This window comes from Cebus imitator, unplaced genomic scaffold, assembly GCF_001604975.1.
Source record: "Cebus imitator isolate Cc_AM_T3 unplaced genomic scaffold, Cebus_imitator-1.0 Scaffold84, whole genome shotgun sequence".
Classification (NCBI taxonomy): domain Eukaryota; kingdom Metazoa; phylum Chordata; class Mammalia; order Primates; family Cebidae; genus Cebus; species Cebus imitator.
In genome coordinates, this window is record NW_016107399.1 from 3,247,342 (window position 1) to 3,264,781 (window position 17,440).

A 17,440-nucleotide genomic window follows, 5' to 3' on the forward strand; every position below is an offset into this window, starting at 1 on the left:
ATGCCAATCAATTCAAGCTAAGATGTCACTCCTGTTCTACAAATACTTACCTTATACACAAAAATAATTGTTCATTAAAACAAAAAAAATAAATTCTAGCTTCCCTCCCAGTATTTGAACAGTCTTTCCCACCTACTGATTAGATCTTCTATGGTCTTGGGTTGTCAGCAGTGATTGGACGTCAGAGATGTGTATGTCATGCTACATTTTATGTATTAAGAGTACAGTGCACAGTGGCCTCTCCCATGACAGAGAAAAGTCATATATAAATAGTAGTGCCCACGAAAACTTGGAAAGACAGATCTTTTCCAACAGATACTCAGGTCTCAGGGACAATCTGAAGAGTCTGACGGACTCTCTCCTTGACAAAAGTTTAATCAGGTGTCAGCCCTCTTCTTTAGCAGCCCTCCACCCTGGTCCCCTGACCACTCACCCCCCACCCCCTGCACCTCTGGCCTGCCCAGCTCTATTGTAGCAAGAATCCTGCTAAGTCAGGTTAAAGAGAAATCACCACCCTTGGTATCTAATCAAATTCCTTATTCCCTCACCCTCGATATCTGAGATATCTGATCGCCCTGGCCTGCCTTCAGCAAGAATCCTGTTAAGTGGGTTCAGCAAGAATCCATCTAGAGCTTGCGTCTCGTCTCAGTAACTTTCCATCTACTGACCCCTTCGTTCTGCTCCTTGGCTGTACATTCCCAGCTGTCCTTACTGTATTCCAGGTTAGACCTCATCTCTCTCCCTAGTGTGATCATCGTTACACCTACAGATAGCAATAACACTGTATAAAGCCTTCCTTACTGTTTTAACAAGTGTCAGAATAATTTTTTCTTTAACAAGTTCTCAACGAAAACCCAAACCCAAAATCTTTTTCTGAAATGAAAAAGGTTTCAAGGCTTCTCAGGTCACTTTTGTTGTATTGTCCCCAAAGCTGAGAGTAAACAACTCCTTTGAACGTTTTGGAGAGGAAAGGTCCTTCTATACACCTACTTTGTTCAAGGGATTATATGCCTTGGGATTTAACAGACAACAGCTACAAAAATCAGGAAGTTCCTTCTCCATCTATATGACGAATTTCTGGACAGGAGCCTGCTGCCAGAATACGAATATTCTTTCCCAAAGACCACTCCTCTTGTCCCTACACTCCCATGCCGGTCTAGTCTCTCACTCCCTGAAGCGCAGCGAGAGCGCCTGTAGAGCTCATCCAAGCAAGTGCACCCGCTGGTGACTGCAAGTGAGCACATGGAACTGTGCGCCCACGCTACGCTCGGTTAAAATCAATCCGGGCTCTTCCTGCCTCGTCCACGCCGAGGTCACACGCGGCACTGGAAGCGGCCTGCAGCGGGCGGGGCAGGAGAAGGCCAAGGGCACTGCTGCCCAGGCCCGCCAGGGACTGCCCGGGCGGTGCGCGAACCGGCCGGAAGCCGCGCCGGGAGGAGGGCCCCGGAGCTAGCGCGGGCGCCGTCCCCCGGCGCAACCGAGGCCTGCTGACATCAGCCGCGCTCCTCCCCTCGCCTCCCAACACCCTCAGCTCCGGGCCGGACCTTCCCTCCTCCCACCACGTGTCCTCCCCGCTCCCTCCCGAGGGGCCGCGCGCACGGGAGGCCGGAGAGGCGGAAAGGATGGCGCTGTGACAGCCGGGCCGGAGCCCTCGCGTCCCCACCCCGCGCCCCGGCCGCTGGGCCCGGCGGTGAGTGCGCGCGGGCGGGGGCGGGGGCGGCGGCGGCGCGGCCCCTCCCCCGGGTCCCGGGCGGCTGGGCCGCGGCGGGGGCGGGGACGCCGAGGCTGCGCCGCCGCCGCCGCCTTTGTTGTGGGCCCGCCGGGGGAGGCGGGCGGCGCCGGCTCTCGCCGCCCGGCAGGTGCGCTGGGGCTGGGAGGGGGCCCGGCCGGGAGGCGGGCCGGGCGGAGGGGGCGGCGGGAGCGCTGCCGGCGCGGGGCCGCGGAGAAAGGGAAATGGGACAAGATGGCTGGAGAAATCCGAGCGCGCCCCGGGGCGCGGCGGCGGTGGCGCAGGCTGGGCAGGGCGGGCGGCGGCCCTGGTTGCGGCACCTTCGTGCGGGGCGGCGGCCCCTCCCACCTCTGCCCGGGAGCCGGCGGGGAGGCCGCGGCCAAGTTCGGGCCCCAGCTGCTTAAGGCATCTGAAGCCTAGACCTATCCATGCCGTGTTCGCCCATCTTTTTTGGAATTATCGAAAGAACCGACTTTGAACTCCAGAGGGATCTTTTCTTTGGAAGTCCTAGAAGATGCGGCCCTTAAGATGCACCCGCACTCTGCACTTAGGAATTGCCTGTGCCTGTAGAGGGCAGGAGCGCGGCCCTTTGTACTGGCCAAGAGTCAGCGAATAGAGAATTTGCATCCCAGAGGCAATGGATCATTTCCCCGTTAGGGTGGGCCCCAGCAGATTTCTGCATCTTTTTGGGTATCCAGGCATAGCTCTCACTATGTTTCACTGACTCCTGGGTTTGCAAAGTCCCTTAAGGTAGAATGACCCCATTTTCTGCTTTCAATTTGGAAAATCCAGGTGAGAGGCCTACGGAGGCAACCACTCCGCCCATGCTTAACTGGCTTCTAGCACCCAATCCAATCTGTGTTCAGACACCTTCACTGATAGGACATCAGCACCTTTCCCCTGGGTGGGACTGGCAGTGAGAAAGTACTGCCTTTCTCACAGCTTAAAACCTTGTAGTGGAATATTTACCCACTGGCTGGCCTCAATTCTGCCCTCCAGTCTCTACAAACCAGTCTGGGTTCTCTTCCCCAGATAGCTTTTTAAATATTTGAAGGCAGCCAGAGACATTATCTACCCATAGCCTCTCTTATCATAATTAAACATGACACCCTGTAGCTTCCTGGCCGACTCTGTTCCCTTACCTCCCTCCAGCGGTCACAGTGCTTGGGGCTAAAGAGGTTAGTATGTAGTTCAGCCTCCACCATCATAGGCTTTGGGAACGTTGCAGTGACACCTGGTTTTTCTGAACCTGAATCTTATCTGCAGAGATGGAGTCTGCAGCCTACCCTCTCAATTTGACCCTGAAAGAAGAGGAAGAGGAAGAAGAGATTCAGAGCCGGGAACTGGAGGACGGCCCGGTTGTCATGCAGAAAGTCCGAATCTGCTCTGAGGGCGGATGGGTAAGTAAGAAGGTGTGGAGTCCACACAGCCAGCAGTAGCAGGCCTGAGAGCCAGGGAAGTAAAAATAGCCCAGCCCGGTGTGTCTGCATTCCTGAGAAATCAGCCCTGTGGCTTTAAAAGGCAGTGCAAAGAATGGAGGCGGTGGTTATGGAAGCAGTCCCTCAGCCATGTAGCTTGCCATCATTCGATTGGAAGTCCTAGAAGCCAAGACCTTGTCTCTCTCATTCAGCCACTTCTCCTGCACTGTGTTTGATGCCAGGCACGTTGTAGGCACGAAGCAGATGTTTGCTGACTTAGTGCTGGTTGAAGGGAACCATTTTAAATAAGACTCGAATCATTGGGTTGACATGAGAGGTTAGGCTGGTTGGTTCTGTGTGAGCACCTCTTATCACAGTTCACACAGGAGAGCTGGTATCCAGCTGGCCTGGATTGAAATGGTGGGCAGCAGGGAATATGGAGATTTCGGATACACACACAGAATAGTGTGATAGAGGTCAGTTTATACATATGCAAATGCAGTAGATATTTATGGTTACAGATAGTTATTCACAGTAGTTACTGGACTTCTTGGAAATTAGGCATGAAGACTAAGCATTTTAAATAAGCAACAAATTGACATTACTTTTCTCTGCTTATTTTCTATTGCGTATAAATACTGTCAGTATACATAGTATCCTTTGCTTCCATAAAAAGTCTCTATCTATAGAAGCATGGCACTTCTAAATTGTTCCCTACCACATGATGGAACTGGGATGCAGAAAGACTATCTGCTTTACCCCAAGGATACACGTGTACACTGACATTTGTTCTTCAAAACAGGTCTCCTGAGCTGTACCCTTTAAAATAATGCATTTTACCACATGTATGCGATACCTTAATTTGACAAAAAAAAAGCAGTGCAGCCACAGGCTCTGGGTTTGCCAGTCTAGCTTTGGACGCTGCACTGCCTTTGTCTTAGCAGTGTTCTTTGCCCACTACATCCTTCTTGCCAATTCTGATTTAAGCAGGTGTCAGGTCCATTTAGCCTGGAACAAAACCCCAAGGCAGTCGAAACTCAGGGCTTTGAGGCTAAAATGGTGAGCCCAGAACATCTAAATGGACAGCCTTGGAGAACAGGTGCAATGAAAGTGAATGCGTTGGGACAGTGAGGAAGGAGCAAGATGAAGACAAACAATGTTTGAGTGGGGAAAGAAGGAAGTAACCAGAGGAGCTGGAGGAGGGAGGCCAGCAGCTGGCTGGTGCTGGGGATTGGGCACTTGTAGCCTCCAGGCAATTGGCCATCCATCCACAGTTACCAAACACAGTGCTGGGTGTAAAAAGAGGTTTTTTTCTTGATGGAATTTCTAGTCTTGTGAGCAAGGCAGGGAAGTAAACATAAGTAACAATAAGCACAGTGTGCAGAGTGCAGTGGTGGAAGTCTGCAAAGATGCGCCAGGAGCCGGTGGGGAGATGCCTCATTCAGGCCGAGAACCTGGGGCTTCCTGGACGAGGCCTAATCTTGAGCAATGAGCAATTTTGTCCCGACCCCTGGACATTTGGCAACATCTGGAAACACTACTCCTTCTCCCACCCCTGGATATTTGGCAATATCTGGAAATACTTTTTGGTTGTCTGACTGAGTCGGGGGGGCATTGGGGACTGGGAGATCCTCCTGGCATCTAGTGGGTAGAAGCCAGGGGTGCCGCTAGACATCTGCGATGCACAGGATGCCCCACTCACACACATGCACACAACAAAGAATTAACTGGCCCAAAATGTCAGTTGTGCTGAGATTGAGAAACCCTGCTCTAGAGCATTAAATTAGAAGAAAAGAATCTATTTTTAAAATATGTATTTTGGTTATAGAGAATTATGTTAGGGTGATCAGTGAGAGCTTTTCAAGTATAAGAACTATAATATATAGTAGGATAAAATTTTATAGGATTGAAATAGAAATACAATTTCAAGTAAAAAAAAGGAAGAATGTACTTTGAACTGAGTCTTAGTCATGATGGAATCAGCCGAGGGAAGGGAGTGGGTTGCGCTTCAGGCAAGAGGACAGCACAGGCAGAAGCACGGGGAAAGGCGCTTGTGTGCAGTTAGGAGCAGCTCCCCTGGAGCTGGAACCTGAAACTCACAGCAGAGAGTGGAAGGGCATCAGGCATAGGAGGAGGCCGGGCCAGGGGCCAGAGCCAGCCAGGAGGACGTGGAGTGCTGCGCCGTCAAGTTGGAACTTTCTCCTTAGCTCTGTGGAATGAGGCCTTAGCCCGTCTTTCTAAGGGAGGCCTCAGGCTCTCTACAGCCACTATGCTAAGGCCTGAGTGGCCTGCCAAGAAAGCCTAGTTTTGGCATCAGACTTTCTATCTCTGTGACCTTGGACAAGTTACTTAACCACTGTTTCCTTACCCATAAAAGTGAGGTAGTGATCCCCATGTCCCTAGTTTAGAGGATTAAATGAGAGAATAGATGATTGAGTGTCCCATACAGTGCTTGGCACATAGCAGGCACGCCATCAGTGGGTCAGTACAGACTCACTCCCCTGGGATCCCACGTCTTTGCTGGGTGGCTGCAAGGCTTTAGTGAGGCTGTGCAATGTGTAAGCACTTTACAACATTTACCCTTGGAGACAGCGTTGGAATGCCAGCTTCCTGAGCAGAGCAAGGCAGTGCACACAAGCTGGAGGAAGAACACTTACCAGTGAGTCCTTGATCTTCTGAGGAAAGGAAGGATGGCAGGGATGGAGGGCTCCTACCTGCAAGGCCAAGAAGGGGTGTCTGGAGGTGGTACGCAGACTGCCTGACTTCTCAGTTTTGCCCAGGGCCGGCCCTGTTTACCTTCTGCTGTGTTTGGCCAGATAAAAGGCCTCTGTGGAGCGAGGGAAGGCCTGCGCAGCAGGGCCTTGCTGAAGGGATCGCTCCATTCTCACAGAGGCTTGCTGTGAGGAGAATTTCTAAGCCACTGCACTGTGCCTCTGGAGCATAATGTGGGCTTGTTTGAAGATCCTCCATGGCTCAGTCATCAATAGGAGGAGATGAATCCTGCACCAGCCCCCCAGCCTTCTTGCAGCTTCAGGGCTCCTGGTACCTGATGTTTTTTATCAGACCTAGAATGTGTTACCCCCGCTAAGAGTATTGATAGCCCTCTGAAATGACAGGCATAGCCAGTCCTGCTCCCATTTTATCAGCAAAGGGAAGGGGACTATAAATAGGTATGGCCTGGATCTGGGACTTCCCAGGGAGAAAAAAAGGCCAAAGGGAGAGTTCTTTAAAAGCCTGGGAAGTGGGAAAGGAGTGGGGTGGAAAATTCCTAGGCTGACTGGCTTTCCAGGGCGAGGAAGTCTGAGGAAAGCCTGGAGACGAATCCGTTTTACCTCCTCGTATTTCACACTTAGGGATTTTTGTCCATTCTTACTCCAAAGAGTTGGCTTGGTTTTGTGACAGATAAAATTTAATGATTCTTTGAAACAGTTCCAAGTGGAACAAGAGAAGGGAAATCCAGAGATTTTCCTAGATTGTATATTCAAAAACACGTTTTTCAGTGACTACTAGCTAGAGGAAGTGTCCTAGGCTTAGGGAAGCAAAAAGGTTCAGTGAGCTCAGATCCTAGTGGAAGGAGCAGACAAGTCCACCAAAAGAATTCTACAGTGTGACGAGTGCCCCGGGAGCGTGGAGCCCAGGGCACCACAGGGACATGTGGGTGTGTTCACAGCACGGTACAGAGCAGGCTTCCTGGGGAGCAGGGCGTTTGGGCTGAGTCCTGGAAGATGGGTGGATGTTAGCCAGACCAAGAAAGGGGAGGTCCTTCAAGGGTGGGGGAGATTATGGGCCATGGTATGGGGGCATCAGGGAATGGTTGTTCAGGGAACGATACACAGCTGAGTACAAGTGGAGCACAGAGCTACGGAGAGTTGAGGGTTAGTCATCAGGAGACAGCTGTGCTCGATATTGCTGGAGCCTTGGGGTTAGGCAGTGCTGGATCCAAAATGCAACCCTGCCATTTATTGCCTATGATGTTAGACTGGAAATGAGACCTCTCTGAGCCCATATTCTATTTGATTTAATAGAATCATTTTAATCTATTTGATTAAATAGGGCACAGTAGCTCACACCTGTAATCCCAGCACTTTGGGAGGCCAAGGTGGGTGGATCACCTGAGGTCGGGAATTCAAGACCAGCCTGGCCAACATGGTAAAACCTTGTCTCTACTAAAAATACAAAAATGAGCCAGGTGTGGTGGCATGCACCTGTAATCCCAGCTATTGGGGAGGGTGAGGCAGGAGAATTGCTTGAACCCGGGAGGCAGAGGTTGCAGTGAGCCAAGATCGTGCCACTGCACTCCAGCCTGGGCAACAGAGCAAGACTCTGTGTCAAAGGAAAAAAAAAATAGAGGTATCTGTTTCTCCACAGGCCCGTTGTGGGGAACAAATTAATAAATGAAGCAGTCACAGGGCACATACTTTCCTAGTATGTGCTTCCTACATGTGAGGTGCTGTGGAAGTAGGAAGAGAACAAGGGGGCTTCCATGGGTCAGGGAGGAAATGCCAATGCATGTGACTGATGGCCTGACCCCTGAAGTGGCTGCAGTCTATATAGTATAAGGACACTAATTTTCTACACTGAGGAAAAACAACATCATAATCACTCAGACCCAAGATACAGCTTTGGAAAATAGCTTTGAAGGCAAGAATACAAAATAACCAGCCTGAAACAAGCTGTCCAGTGCCGCCTTATCACTAAATAGGATGAGCTTTGGAGTAGGGTTTTTAATGACTGAACAAAAAAATACAGTGAAAAACAAAGAGGGGAGGTTGGTTTGGGTGGCTTGGCTGCCCTGGGCTAGTGAGGAGTCCCCTTGTGCTGGGGCTGGGAAGCAGAGGAACAGGAAGGGGAGACACAGACTTTGGGCTTCTGCCCACCTGGTCTAGGATCAAAGCGAATGAATTTGCTCTGGAATCTCATTACATACATTAAGCTCTAATTAGCCCTTCTTTCTTCCTCTTGATGCTCTTGTGGATCTGAAAGGCCAAGTAGGGTTCCTCCCTGTAGCTTTGGGTTCCAAGTCTAACACTTTGGTTAGTATCCTTGGAAATGCAGTGCCCTGGAAAACCACAAAGATCCCATGGAGGGCAGTGATCCTATTCAGATTTACAAACCCAAGTCACCCCGCCCCGAGCCAAGGCAATTGGGAGTGAGTGTGTTGGTGAGACACTTTATCTGGGTGTGGGTGGGTCAGAAGTGAGCCGTGAGCAGCTCTCACTGCAGCACATGAGGGTACAATGTCCCAGTGTCCCCCAGCCAGTGATCATGGTAGGGAGTTAGTTTTCTTCTCAAGGTGCTGCTTACCTTATCCAAACAGGGTGGCAGCCGCTGTGGTGGGCACAGGACTGTGCTCTTGCCCTCGTTGGCCTCCTGCAGCTGTATGAATGTGGACAGTCTGTTTTCCCCTGGGTCAGGGTCCCTTACCTGACCTGTGAGGATGGGCTGTGCCAGGCTGTCTGTAAGGTCCTGTCTGGTCTGAAAGTCTGTCTGCGTGCATGTGGCTGTTGATCATTGAGAAAGGGCTGTTCACTCTTCCAGGTACCAGCCCTGTTTGATGAGGTGGCCATATATTTTTCCGATGAGGAGTGGGAAGTTTTGACGGAGCAGCAAAAGGCCCTGTACCGGGAAGTCATGAGGATGAATTATGAAACCGTCCTGTCCCTGGGTAAAGCTTTGCTTTCCTTTGTCTCCTGGAAGCTCTGAGCCCAGAGAACTGTTTACATGACTCTCTTCTCTGGTATAGCCAACATCCCTCTCTCCTGCACTTAGGCTCTGCCCCCTCAATGTCTACCCCCATTTAATTTCCAGTTTTTTGTTTGGGCAGTATATAAATATTGTGCTGTCCTACTCAGCAACCCGAGCTGCCTCAGAACTGCCCTCATTCATCCCAGGCATTCGCATTTTAAGGAAAAAACCATATGACCTTAGAAATGTCCCCATGGATCTGGGCCTGTGCCTCACTGTTCCTTAGGAGGGAAGGCAGGCCTTGTTATCCTGTCAGCCTCAGAAGCTTGGGGACATACACTCGCAAAGACTCCTCTCCCCAGTCCCCACCCCAAATTGATATCATCCATTTTATCAGCAGAATGTACCCATTTGAAGAGATTTCCCGTTTGCTCATACAGGTACCAAATCATTGGATCAGCAGCTACATTCCTTCTCTTCCCTTCTAAATGCAGTTCTTTTATTGTTGGTGCCAATACCATCCCTCATTAGGAGAGATCCATCCATTTCCTTGGACAGATCTATTTTCCATTATCTTTTTTTTTTTAAGTATCCCTGAGCCTTTTCCCCTTGTTTTCACAAAGAAGGGGAGAGTGGTTCCTAAGTATACTACTCATTCTGGTAGTGCTCCAGGACAGTAACACGCAGCTGTTACCTATTTTATTTCCTATAAACAGAATTCCCATTCCCTAAGCCAGACATGATCACCCGGTTGGAAGGGGAGGAGGAGTCTCAGAATTCTGACGAGTGGCAACTGCAAGGAGGCACCTCTGCAGGTACTACAAGTAAATCCATTCAGCGTCCATCCCGCTGGGAACACTGTGAAGTGGGACTTTCAGTGGCCATTCCATGGGGTATTTAAGAGTGAGATAGAAGGATTATGGGCTTTGGAGTTTTAAAATATCTCTCTAGAAGTGCTAAATGTGTGACCTTAGGCAACTGCTTTTACCTCAGAGCTTCCATTCTTCCTCTGTCAGCTCTGAGTAACAAGACTCGATGTATGACCTATGTGGATTAAGGGAAATGAGCTTGTGCGGCGTTTGGTCCAGTGCACCTTGTGGCTGAACAGGGCTACCTCAGTAGCATACCATGCACCTCTGCAAACAAAGAATAGTGAGAGGAAGCACGCTTCCTGAGTTACCCGGCTTCCTGTCCATTTCATATTGGATAGAAAAAGCAATAGCAATACATTTGAGCAAATGTATCTTAAGAAGTACCTAGTCCTTTATCAAGAAAAATGGTTAGTGTGGCTGCAGTTGAATGAATATAGCATTGCTTCCAGATGGCTGGAATAGTTTTGTCTTTTCTCCAGAAGTAAGAGTTTAAAATGCCGTATTTCACTAACTATAAGACATGTTTTTTCCCCATTGCTTTACTGTCTCTGAAATTGAGAATGCCTCTTAAAATCAATGACATGTCATAGCTTAATTAGTAGTGTTTTCTTTCCTAATGACACGTAATGATGCATCCTACAACTGATGGCATTTTAGTTAGTTTGGGTGAGATGGGGTAATGGGGTAATTTCCCCAAATCATGTTCAATTTCTGTGACCACCTTCTTTTTTTTTGTTTTTTTGAGACAGTCTTGCTCTGTCGCCAGGCTTGAGTGCAGTGGTGCGATCTCGGCTCACTGTAACCTCCACTTCCTGGGTTCAAGTGACTCTTCTGCTTCAGCTTCCCAAGTAGCTGAGACTACAGGCGCGCACCACCACACCCAAATAATTTTTATATTTTTAGTAGGGATGGGCTACTATGTTGGCTAGGATGATCTCAATCTCTTAACCTTGTAGTCTGCCCACCTTGGCTTCCCAAAGTGCTGGGATTATAGACATGAGCCACTGTGCCTGGTCTCTGTGACCACCTTCTAAATATAAAGTGAAACCCAGTTCTACCATTAATGTGCAAGAACTAATTATCTGCCTCATAAGCCTTACTTTGCTAAGTATGGTTTTTGCAATAGGTTTTCTTGGTTCAAAAGGGATATGATTCAGGCCATGAAGTATCTCTGTAATATTATATGGTAGTATGGTTTACATTTGGCTTCTCATTCACATAAAGAGTATTTTGGCACAAACATGGCCCCCAGATTATTTGGTCCAAGCTTGGTGCCTATGTTCAATTCCCCGCTCTGCCATTTTCTGGCTTGGCTACCTTGCTGTATTAAGTAACCTCCGTAGCAAAGAAGGAACAGTAACTTACAGTTACTGAGAGAACTGGATGTGGGCAGTTCATATAAATTGGCATATGGATAAGGACTTAGGCAATGTTACCTGTTATTGAAGTTACTATTTTTGGTGAACATCAATTAGGGTATTCTTGTCATTTCAACCCCTAAAAATCAGGGTATAAGCCATTTTACTTATTGGCATTATTTTTGCCCTTCCCTATTTGTCTCCCAGAAAATGAAGAATCTGACATCAAGCCTCCAGACTGGCCAAGCCCAATGAATGCTACCTCCCACTTTCCTCAGCCTCAGCACTTTGACAGCTTTGGCCTCCGTCTGCCTCGGGATATCACAGAGCTGCCCGAGTGGAGTGAGGGGTACCCCTTCTACATGGCCATGGGCTTCCCAGGGTATGACCTCTCAGCTGACGACATAGCTGGGAAGTTTCAGTTCAGCCGGGGCATGCGCCGCAGTTATGACGCAGGGTTCAAGCTGATGGTGGTGGAATATGCTGAGAGCACCAACAACTGCCAGGCTGCCAAGCAGTTCGGAGTACTGGAAAAAAACGTTCGAGACTGGCGCAAAGTGAAGCCACAGCTTCAAAACGCCCATGCCATGCGGCGGGCATTCCGAGGCCCGAAGAATGGGAGGTTTGCTCTGGTGGACCAACGTGTGGCCGAATATGTCAGATACATGCAGGCCAAAGGGGACCCCATCACCCGGGAGGCGATGCAGCTGAAAGCTCTTGAAATCGCCCAGGAAATGAACATTCCAGAGAAAGGGTTCAAGGCAAGCTTGGGTTGGTGTCGAAGAATGATGAGAAGGTATGACCTGTCTCTGAGGCATAAAGTGCCTGTGCCCCAGCACCTGCCGGAAGACCTGACTGAGAAACTCGTCACCTACCAGCGCAGTGTCCTGGCTTTGCGCAGGGCACATGACTATGAGGTAGCTCAGATGGGGAATGCAGATGAGACGCCCATTTGTTTAGAGGTGCCATCACGGGTAACTGTTGATAACCAGGGCGAAAAGCCTGTCTTGGTCAAGACACCAGGCAGGGAAAAACTGAAAATCACAGCAATGCTTGGTGTCTTGGCTGATGGGAGGAAGTTACCTCCATACATCATTTTGAGGGGAACGTATATCCCCCCAGGGAAGTTTCCCAGTGGGATGGAAATCCGCTGCCACCGGTATGGGTGGATGACTGAAGACTTGATGCAGGACTGGTTGGAAGTGGTGTGGAGACGGAGGACAGGAGCGGTGCCTAAGCAGCGAGGGATGCTCATCTTGAATGGCTTCCGGGGCCATGCCACAGATTCTGTGAAGAACTCCATGGAAAGCATGAACACTGACATGGTGATCATCCCAGGGGGTCTGACCTCACAGCTTCAGGTGCTGGACGTCGTGGTCTACAAGCCACTGAATGACAGTGTACGGGCCCAGTACTCCAACTGGCTTCTGGCTGGAAACCTGGCGCTGAGCCCAACGGGGAATGCTAAGAAGCCACCCCTGGGCCTCTTTCTGGAGTGGGTCATGGTCGCGTGGAATAGCATCTCGAGTGAGTCCATTGTCCAAGGGTTCAAGAAGTGCCATATCTCTAGCAACTTGGAGGAGGAAGACGATGTCCTATGGGAAATTGAGAGTGAGTTGCCAGGAGGAGGAGAACCACCAAAAGAATGTGACACCGAAAGCATGGCTGAGGGCAACTGAAGGGAAAGGGACAGGTAACTACTCAGGAGTAGATACACAGTGCCTTTGCTGATTGACATGTTTGTGTTCTACAGATACCTTCTCTCTTTCCAGTATTTTTCTGTGTTTAAGTTCCTTTAGAGCCTACAATCCAGTAGTATAGATCAGGGGTTCCCAAACCCCAGGCCACAGACCATAACAGTCAATGGCCTGTCAGGAACTGGGCTGCGTAGCAGGAGGTGAGTGCGCTAGCATACCACCTGAGCTCTGCCTCCTGTCAGATGAGCAGCAGCATTAGATTCTCATAGGAGCACAAACCCTGTTGTGAGCTGCACATGTGAGGGATCTAGGTTGTGCGCTCCTTATGAGAATCTAATGTCTGATGATCTGAGGTGGAACAGTTTAATCCCAAAACCATGCTCCTACCCCCGACACCCTGGGTCTATGGAAAAACTGTCTTCCACAAAAGCAGTTCCTGGTACCAAAAAAGTTGGGGACTACTGGTATAGATAACAGACCATTAGCATTTTCTCCTTTATATGAAACTTCCGTTGTTTGATTTACTTTGTGTCTATTTTGCTCTGTGGCCTGGACCCAGAAACACTTGTATAATAGGTGAAATTAACAAAGAATGAGCTGCCAGAACATCTGAGAGCGGTAAAGTTGAAAGAAATTATTTGGGCCCAAAGAAGCATAGTCTGACATTGTTCGGTTTGCACAAAATTTTGTCTGAAAACCCAACATTTTTCTTTCGCTTATAAATTATGCTGAACATTTATGGCCAGTATGTGTAACTGACATGCTGGGACAGTTGTATTCACTTTCACTGGCCTGTAGGACCATGACACAGGGAGAGCACTAAGTGTACCTTCAGTACAGTGTCCTCTGGGCCTCGGGTCTCAGTCCTGGAGTGGGCTACAGTATGCCACTAGGAAATAATAATAGCTCTGCATGCTTTTCGCTAGGGACTTCAGGGGTTTTAAAACATCATCTTAGTCTCATTATGACCTTCACGTGGGCTATTACAATAATTTCCTGTAGTGCAGATGTCTGAAGATATTTTTTAATTGAATCTTTAAAGCAACAACAACAAAAAATAAAACAGACTCTAGTGAATAAAGTTTGAGGGCTGAGGACAGTAAGCCTGGAATTTTCCGGGTTGAGTACAGAAGAAGAGCAGCTTCCAAAGGAAAATAGGAATGGAGGTCTAACCAAGACAACACTACTGAAATGACCCCACCCACCCACAACTCCAGAGAGGAAGAAGATGAGCATGTACAGCAGGGGGAGACACCCACAAAGAACAAACAGTTCATTTACCTTCTCATTCTTATCTCCCTAATTATAAATTAACTTGATCCTCCAGACACAGTGTTTTATATGAAGGAAGAAGCCACCTCTTTTACAGAGGACCTGAAATCATCAATCATCACACATTTTGTTTCTTTCTTTTAAAGTATAATTAGGTGCTTTCATCTTCCTTTTTTCTCCAAATGAAATGTTAATGGGAACCTTCTTTTACCCACTTCAACTATATAAGTCCAGATGTTTCAAAGAGTGACTTACATCTCCTTCCTTGCCCTCAAATGAAAATATACTCATATTGCTGAATCCCATTGTAATTCTGAGATCCCTGGAATTAAATGGAGCAAGGAGAAGTTCTTACTGTTACATTCAAAATCACCAAAATTGGTTCTTTTACCACTTGTGGTCCCCCTGCTTTGAGAAACCCCATGAATCCAGCCTCCCTTTTCTGCTGACCATTACATTGAGTTTCCTTCTTTTCCTCATTTACCTTTTACTTTGCCCTCTTTTTGTTAGATAACATTTTTGTGCACTTTTAATATCCTAAGCTCCTTACTACCTCAGGGACATGATTAAAACCTGCCGGAAGAGGGAAGGAGAAAAAGCTATGCTAAGCTACATCTATGAATGTTAGCATCTAATGTTGGTCATGAGCTTTTGCTCTTCTAGACGGCCATAGTTCTCTGTGCAGCTCCTGAGGAAGTGATGGGAGTAGCCAGATTCACAGTGAACAAGAGATTTGGGAGACCAAGTGGCCATAAAACTGCCTCTTGTCATCAATTTGGAAATCTGACTGATAGATTTATTATGTTTGTTAAAAGTTATTCCAAAAAGCCAAGGGTTAATTCATTTAGGTTCTCTCTGTTTTCCAGCAAATGGAACTCTGATTGAAACAGCTGGAGAGGAAAATCCTCATGAAGATTATTCCTGAAAGTGTGGATGTACTGGATGCGCAGGGAACATCAGGAAAAGGGCACAGGTCTCTTAACAGCCTGGGTCCAGACAGCAGCCTATACATCCATCCCAGGACACAGCTCAGCCCCTCCCCCACACCATATAAGGTATCAGAAAAGTCTAGGACCTATCATTTCATCAGAGTCGTGATCAGAAACAAAACTGCTTCTGCCCCATTTCTTGTTTTGGAGACTACTCCATCTGTCCATCAAAAGAAACCTGTAAATATGAACAAAGGTATTTCCTGGAGAAGAGACAATTTGTTCAACAGCAACATGGGACTCACTCATGGGCACAACTCTGGTGTCCTTCTATGGAGAAAACCTCAAAGTTTTATTCTGCCTTTGAAAATGCTTCCAAAAGTAGCACTTCCAAAAAGCTTTGTAGAAATGTGTCACTTAATGTATACCTGCTACTTACACATTTCCTTTTGGAAAAATGAGATACTTAGGATAACAACAAAATTAAGACATACTGGCCTGGTGCCAGCAGATGGCTTTTTTATAGACAAACTGGGTTAGTGTGGAAAATATAGGTTAAACTATGCTGTTTTATTTATCATCCCAACGTGATTGGCAGCTAGACTTTTTTAGGGTATCATTTGATGGCCCTATTTTTTTCATTATTATATTTAATGATAGGGCAAGATTTCGTATGCAAGCTCTTCTGTTTCTCAGGCTGCCTGCAGAAGAAGTCGCTATAAATTATCTGCTGTCTACATGGTACAAGGCCCATTGACTCATCTGCTGCTTGTTTTGTTAATTTCTTTAATACTTTTATCACAGGGACAGTGGGGGCTTGGGCCTTTAACCACAGCTCTTTCAAGACTTGCTAATCTCCTGCCCTCCAGTAATAGGTGGGAGGTCACTGAATTTTTATAGTAATTTGCATTCCCACATAAGTTTGAGTGTTATGAAAACATTCCTTTAAAAGCGATCTGTGCTACAAAAAATATGCCAGGACCTCATAGACAAAGCCATTGCTAGAAATGATCATTCCAATGTCAAATCTGGAAACAGGCTGCCATAACCACTTTTGCTTCCTGTAGACTCAGCTCACCTGTATAATAAACTGTTCTTGGCATCTTGAAACACCTATTTCTACTCAGGTACTCATTTTCCTGTTACTGATTCACTTTTCTGATCCTTTTAAACCAGTTTTCCCCTTAGGGGGAAATTTTACTTAATCTCTAGTATCTGAAAAAAACTGTCAATATTTTAATTGTTTCCCCATTTGCTTTTTCCTGTACTGTATTCTTGGTCATCTCAAATGGCATCTAAACCCAGCTACTTTGCATTCCAGAAGTTTCCATTCCCTCCAGTTCCACCTAATTTTTCATCTACTGTCCTAATTACTGGCTGTTTCTTCTTTATGTCTTATTTCTCTTGCTTTGGGAACTTGAAAGATTTTACAAGAGCTTATTTTGGGTTCCTGCCTTGGAGCCATAGTTATCCTGCCAAGAAGAGTAGAAAATGGGTTCAATTCCTGTTTTACTCCAACACCTCCGTGAGTCTCATCATCACCTGAGCGATGATGCCTTACAGGTTGTACAGCACTGGAACTTTCCTAGAGTAATGGCTCTACTGTCAGGGTTTCTCTGGGCTCATTCTTCCACTGACTTAATTATGATCTATGCCTAACAGAGCCCCAGTACAACTATTTTGCAGAATGGCTATTACCCTAAAATTACTATAGCACATAATGAGACATAGTTGTACTCCCTAGTAGATAGGAACTGACCCCAACAATAAACTTTGATAATAAAGACAATAGGCTATGGTGGTTTTCTTTACCTATTAGCATTGTGAACAGTTACATTCAGGCTATTGGCTGCACCTTATTCTCCATCCAGTTTGGTACCAACATATTAATATTACACCTTTGAATTGAAAAGCGTTGATGAGATGCAGTGTAATATGGGTATCTGTGAAGACCCAGGGAAGAAAGTGTGTGCAGTGGGGGAAGTTTGGCATAAATACCTTTTTTCCTCAGCCATGTTTTGTATGCTCTCAGCGATGGTACGTTACCAAAGTCACATGAAAGAAATTCCATAAAGGGATCTGAATTTTAAATGAAAGTATGAACCCATAAGTCTTAATTGTACGCTTTTAGTAACATTAGTCCTAACAATTTACAGTGCCCATAAAGTAGTTGATTCTCCAGAAATAATCTGGCCCTGTTGTCCTTTTTAACCCATTAGAATTAAATGCTGAGCCACTCCAAATCTGACCCCTCAGCTAAGCCTCCTCACTCTTACTCTTCCTCCCACAGGCATTTTGGAATGAGTCAAAGGCATAGTAGGACACAGGCATTTACCTGTGGGCATCACTTCAGGCATTGGCAAGGAAAAGTGTTTGAGTAACTTTGTGCTTGGCTGATCAGAGGAGTGGGTGATAAAGGTAGTAAGAACGCGCTACATAACAAACCTGCACACTTGTACTCCTGAACCTAAAAGCTTTTT

At 47.3% G+C, this 17,440-nt stretch overlaps 1 protein-coding gene across 4 annotated transcripts; it reads left to right on the top strand.

The window, feature by feature from the left end:
• The first annotated feature begins 1,495 nt into the window (after positions 1-1,495).
• POGK (pogo transposable element derived with KRAB domain) lies at positions 1,496-16,749 on the top strand. 4 transcript variants are annotated; one of them, XM_017534064.1, is made up of 7 exons: positions 1,496-1,690; positions 2,996-3,129; positions 8,686-8,812; positions 9,549-9,647; positions 11,270-12,072; positions 12,127-12,755; positions 14,898-16,749. In XM_017534064.1, exons 2-6 carry the CDS (start codon positions 2,998-3,000, stop codon positions 12,739-12,741), a joined length of 1,776 nt encoding a protein of 591 aa, XP_017389553.1. In that variant the 5' UTR covers positions 1,496-1,690; positions 2,996-2,997; the 3' UTR covers positions 12,742-12,755; positions 14,898-16,749. The 4 variants fall into 4 exon arrangements, with proteins under 4 accessions (XP_017389553.1, XP_017389550.1, XP_017389555.1 ...); XM_017534061.1 differs by having other exon boundaries at positions 11,270-12,755; XM_017534062.2 differs by lacking the exon at positions 1,496-1,690 and adding an exon at positions 2,802-2,907 and having other exon boundaries at positions 11,270-12,755.
• Positions 16,750-17,440: the final 691 nt, after the last annotated feature.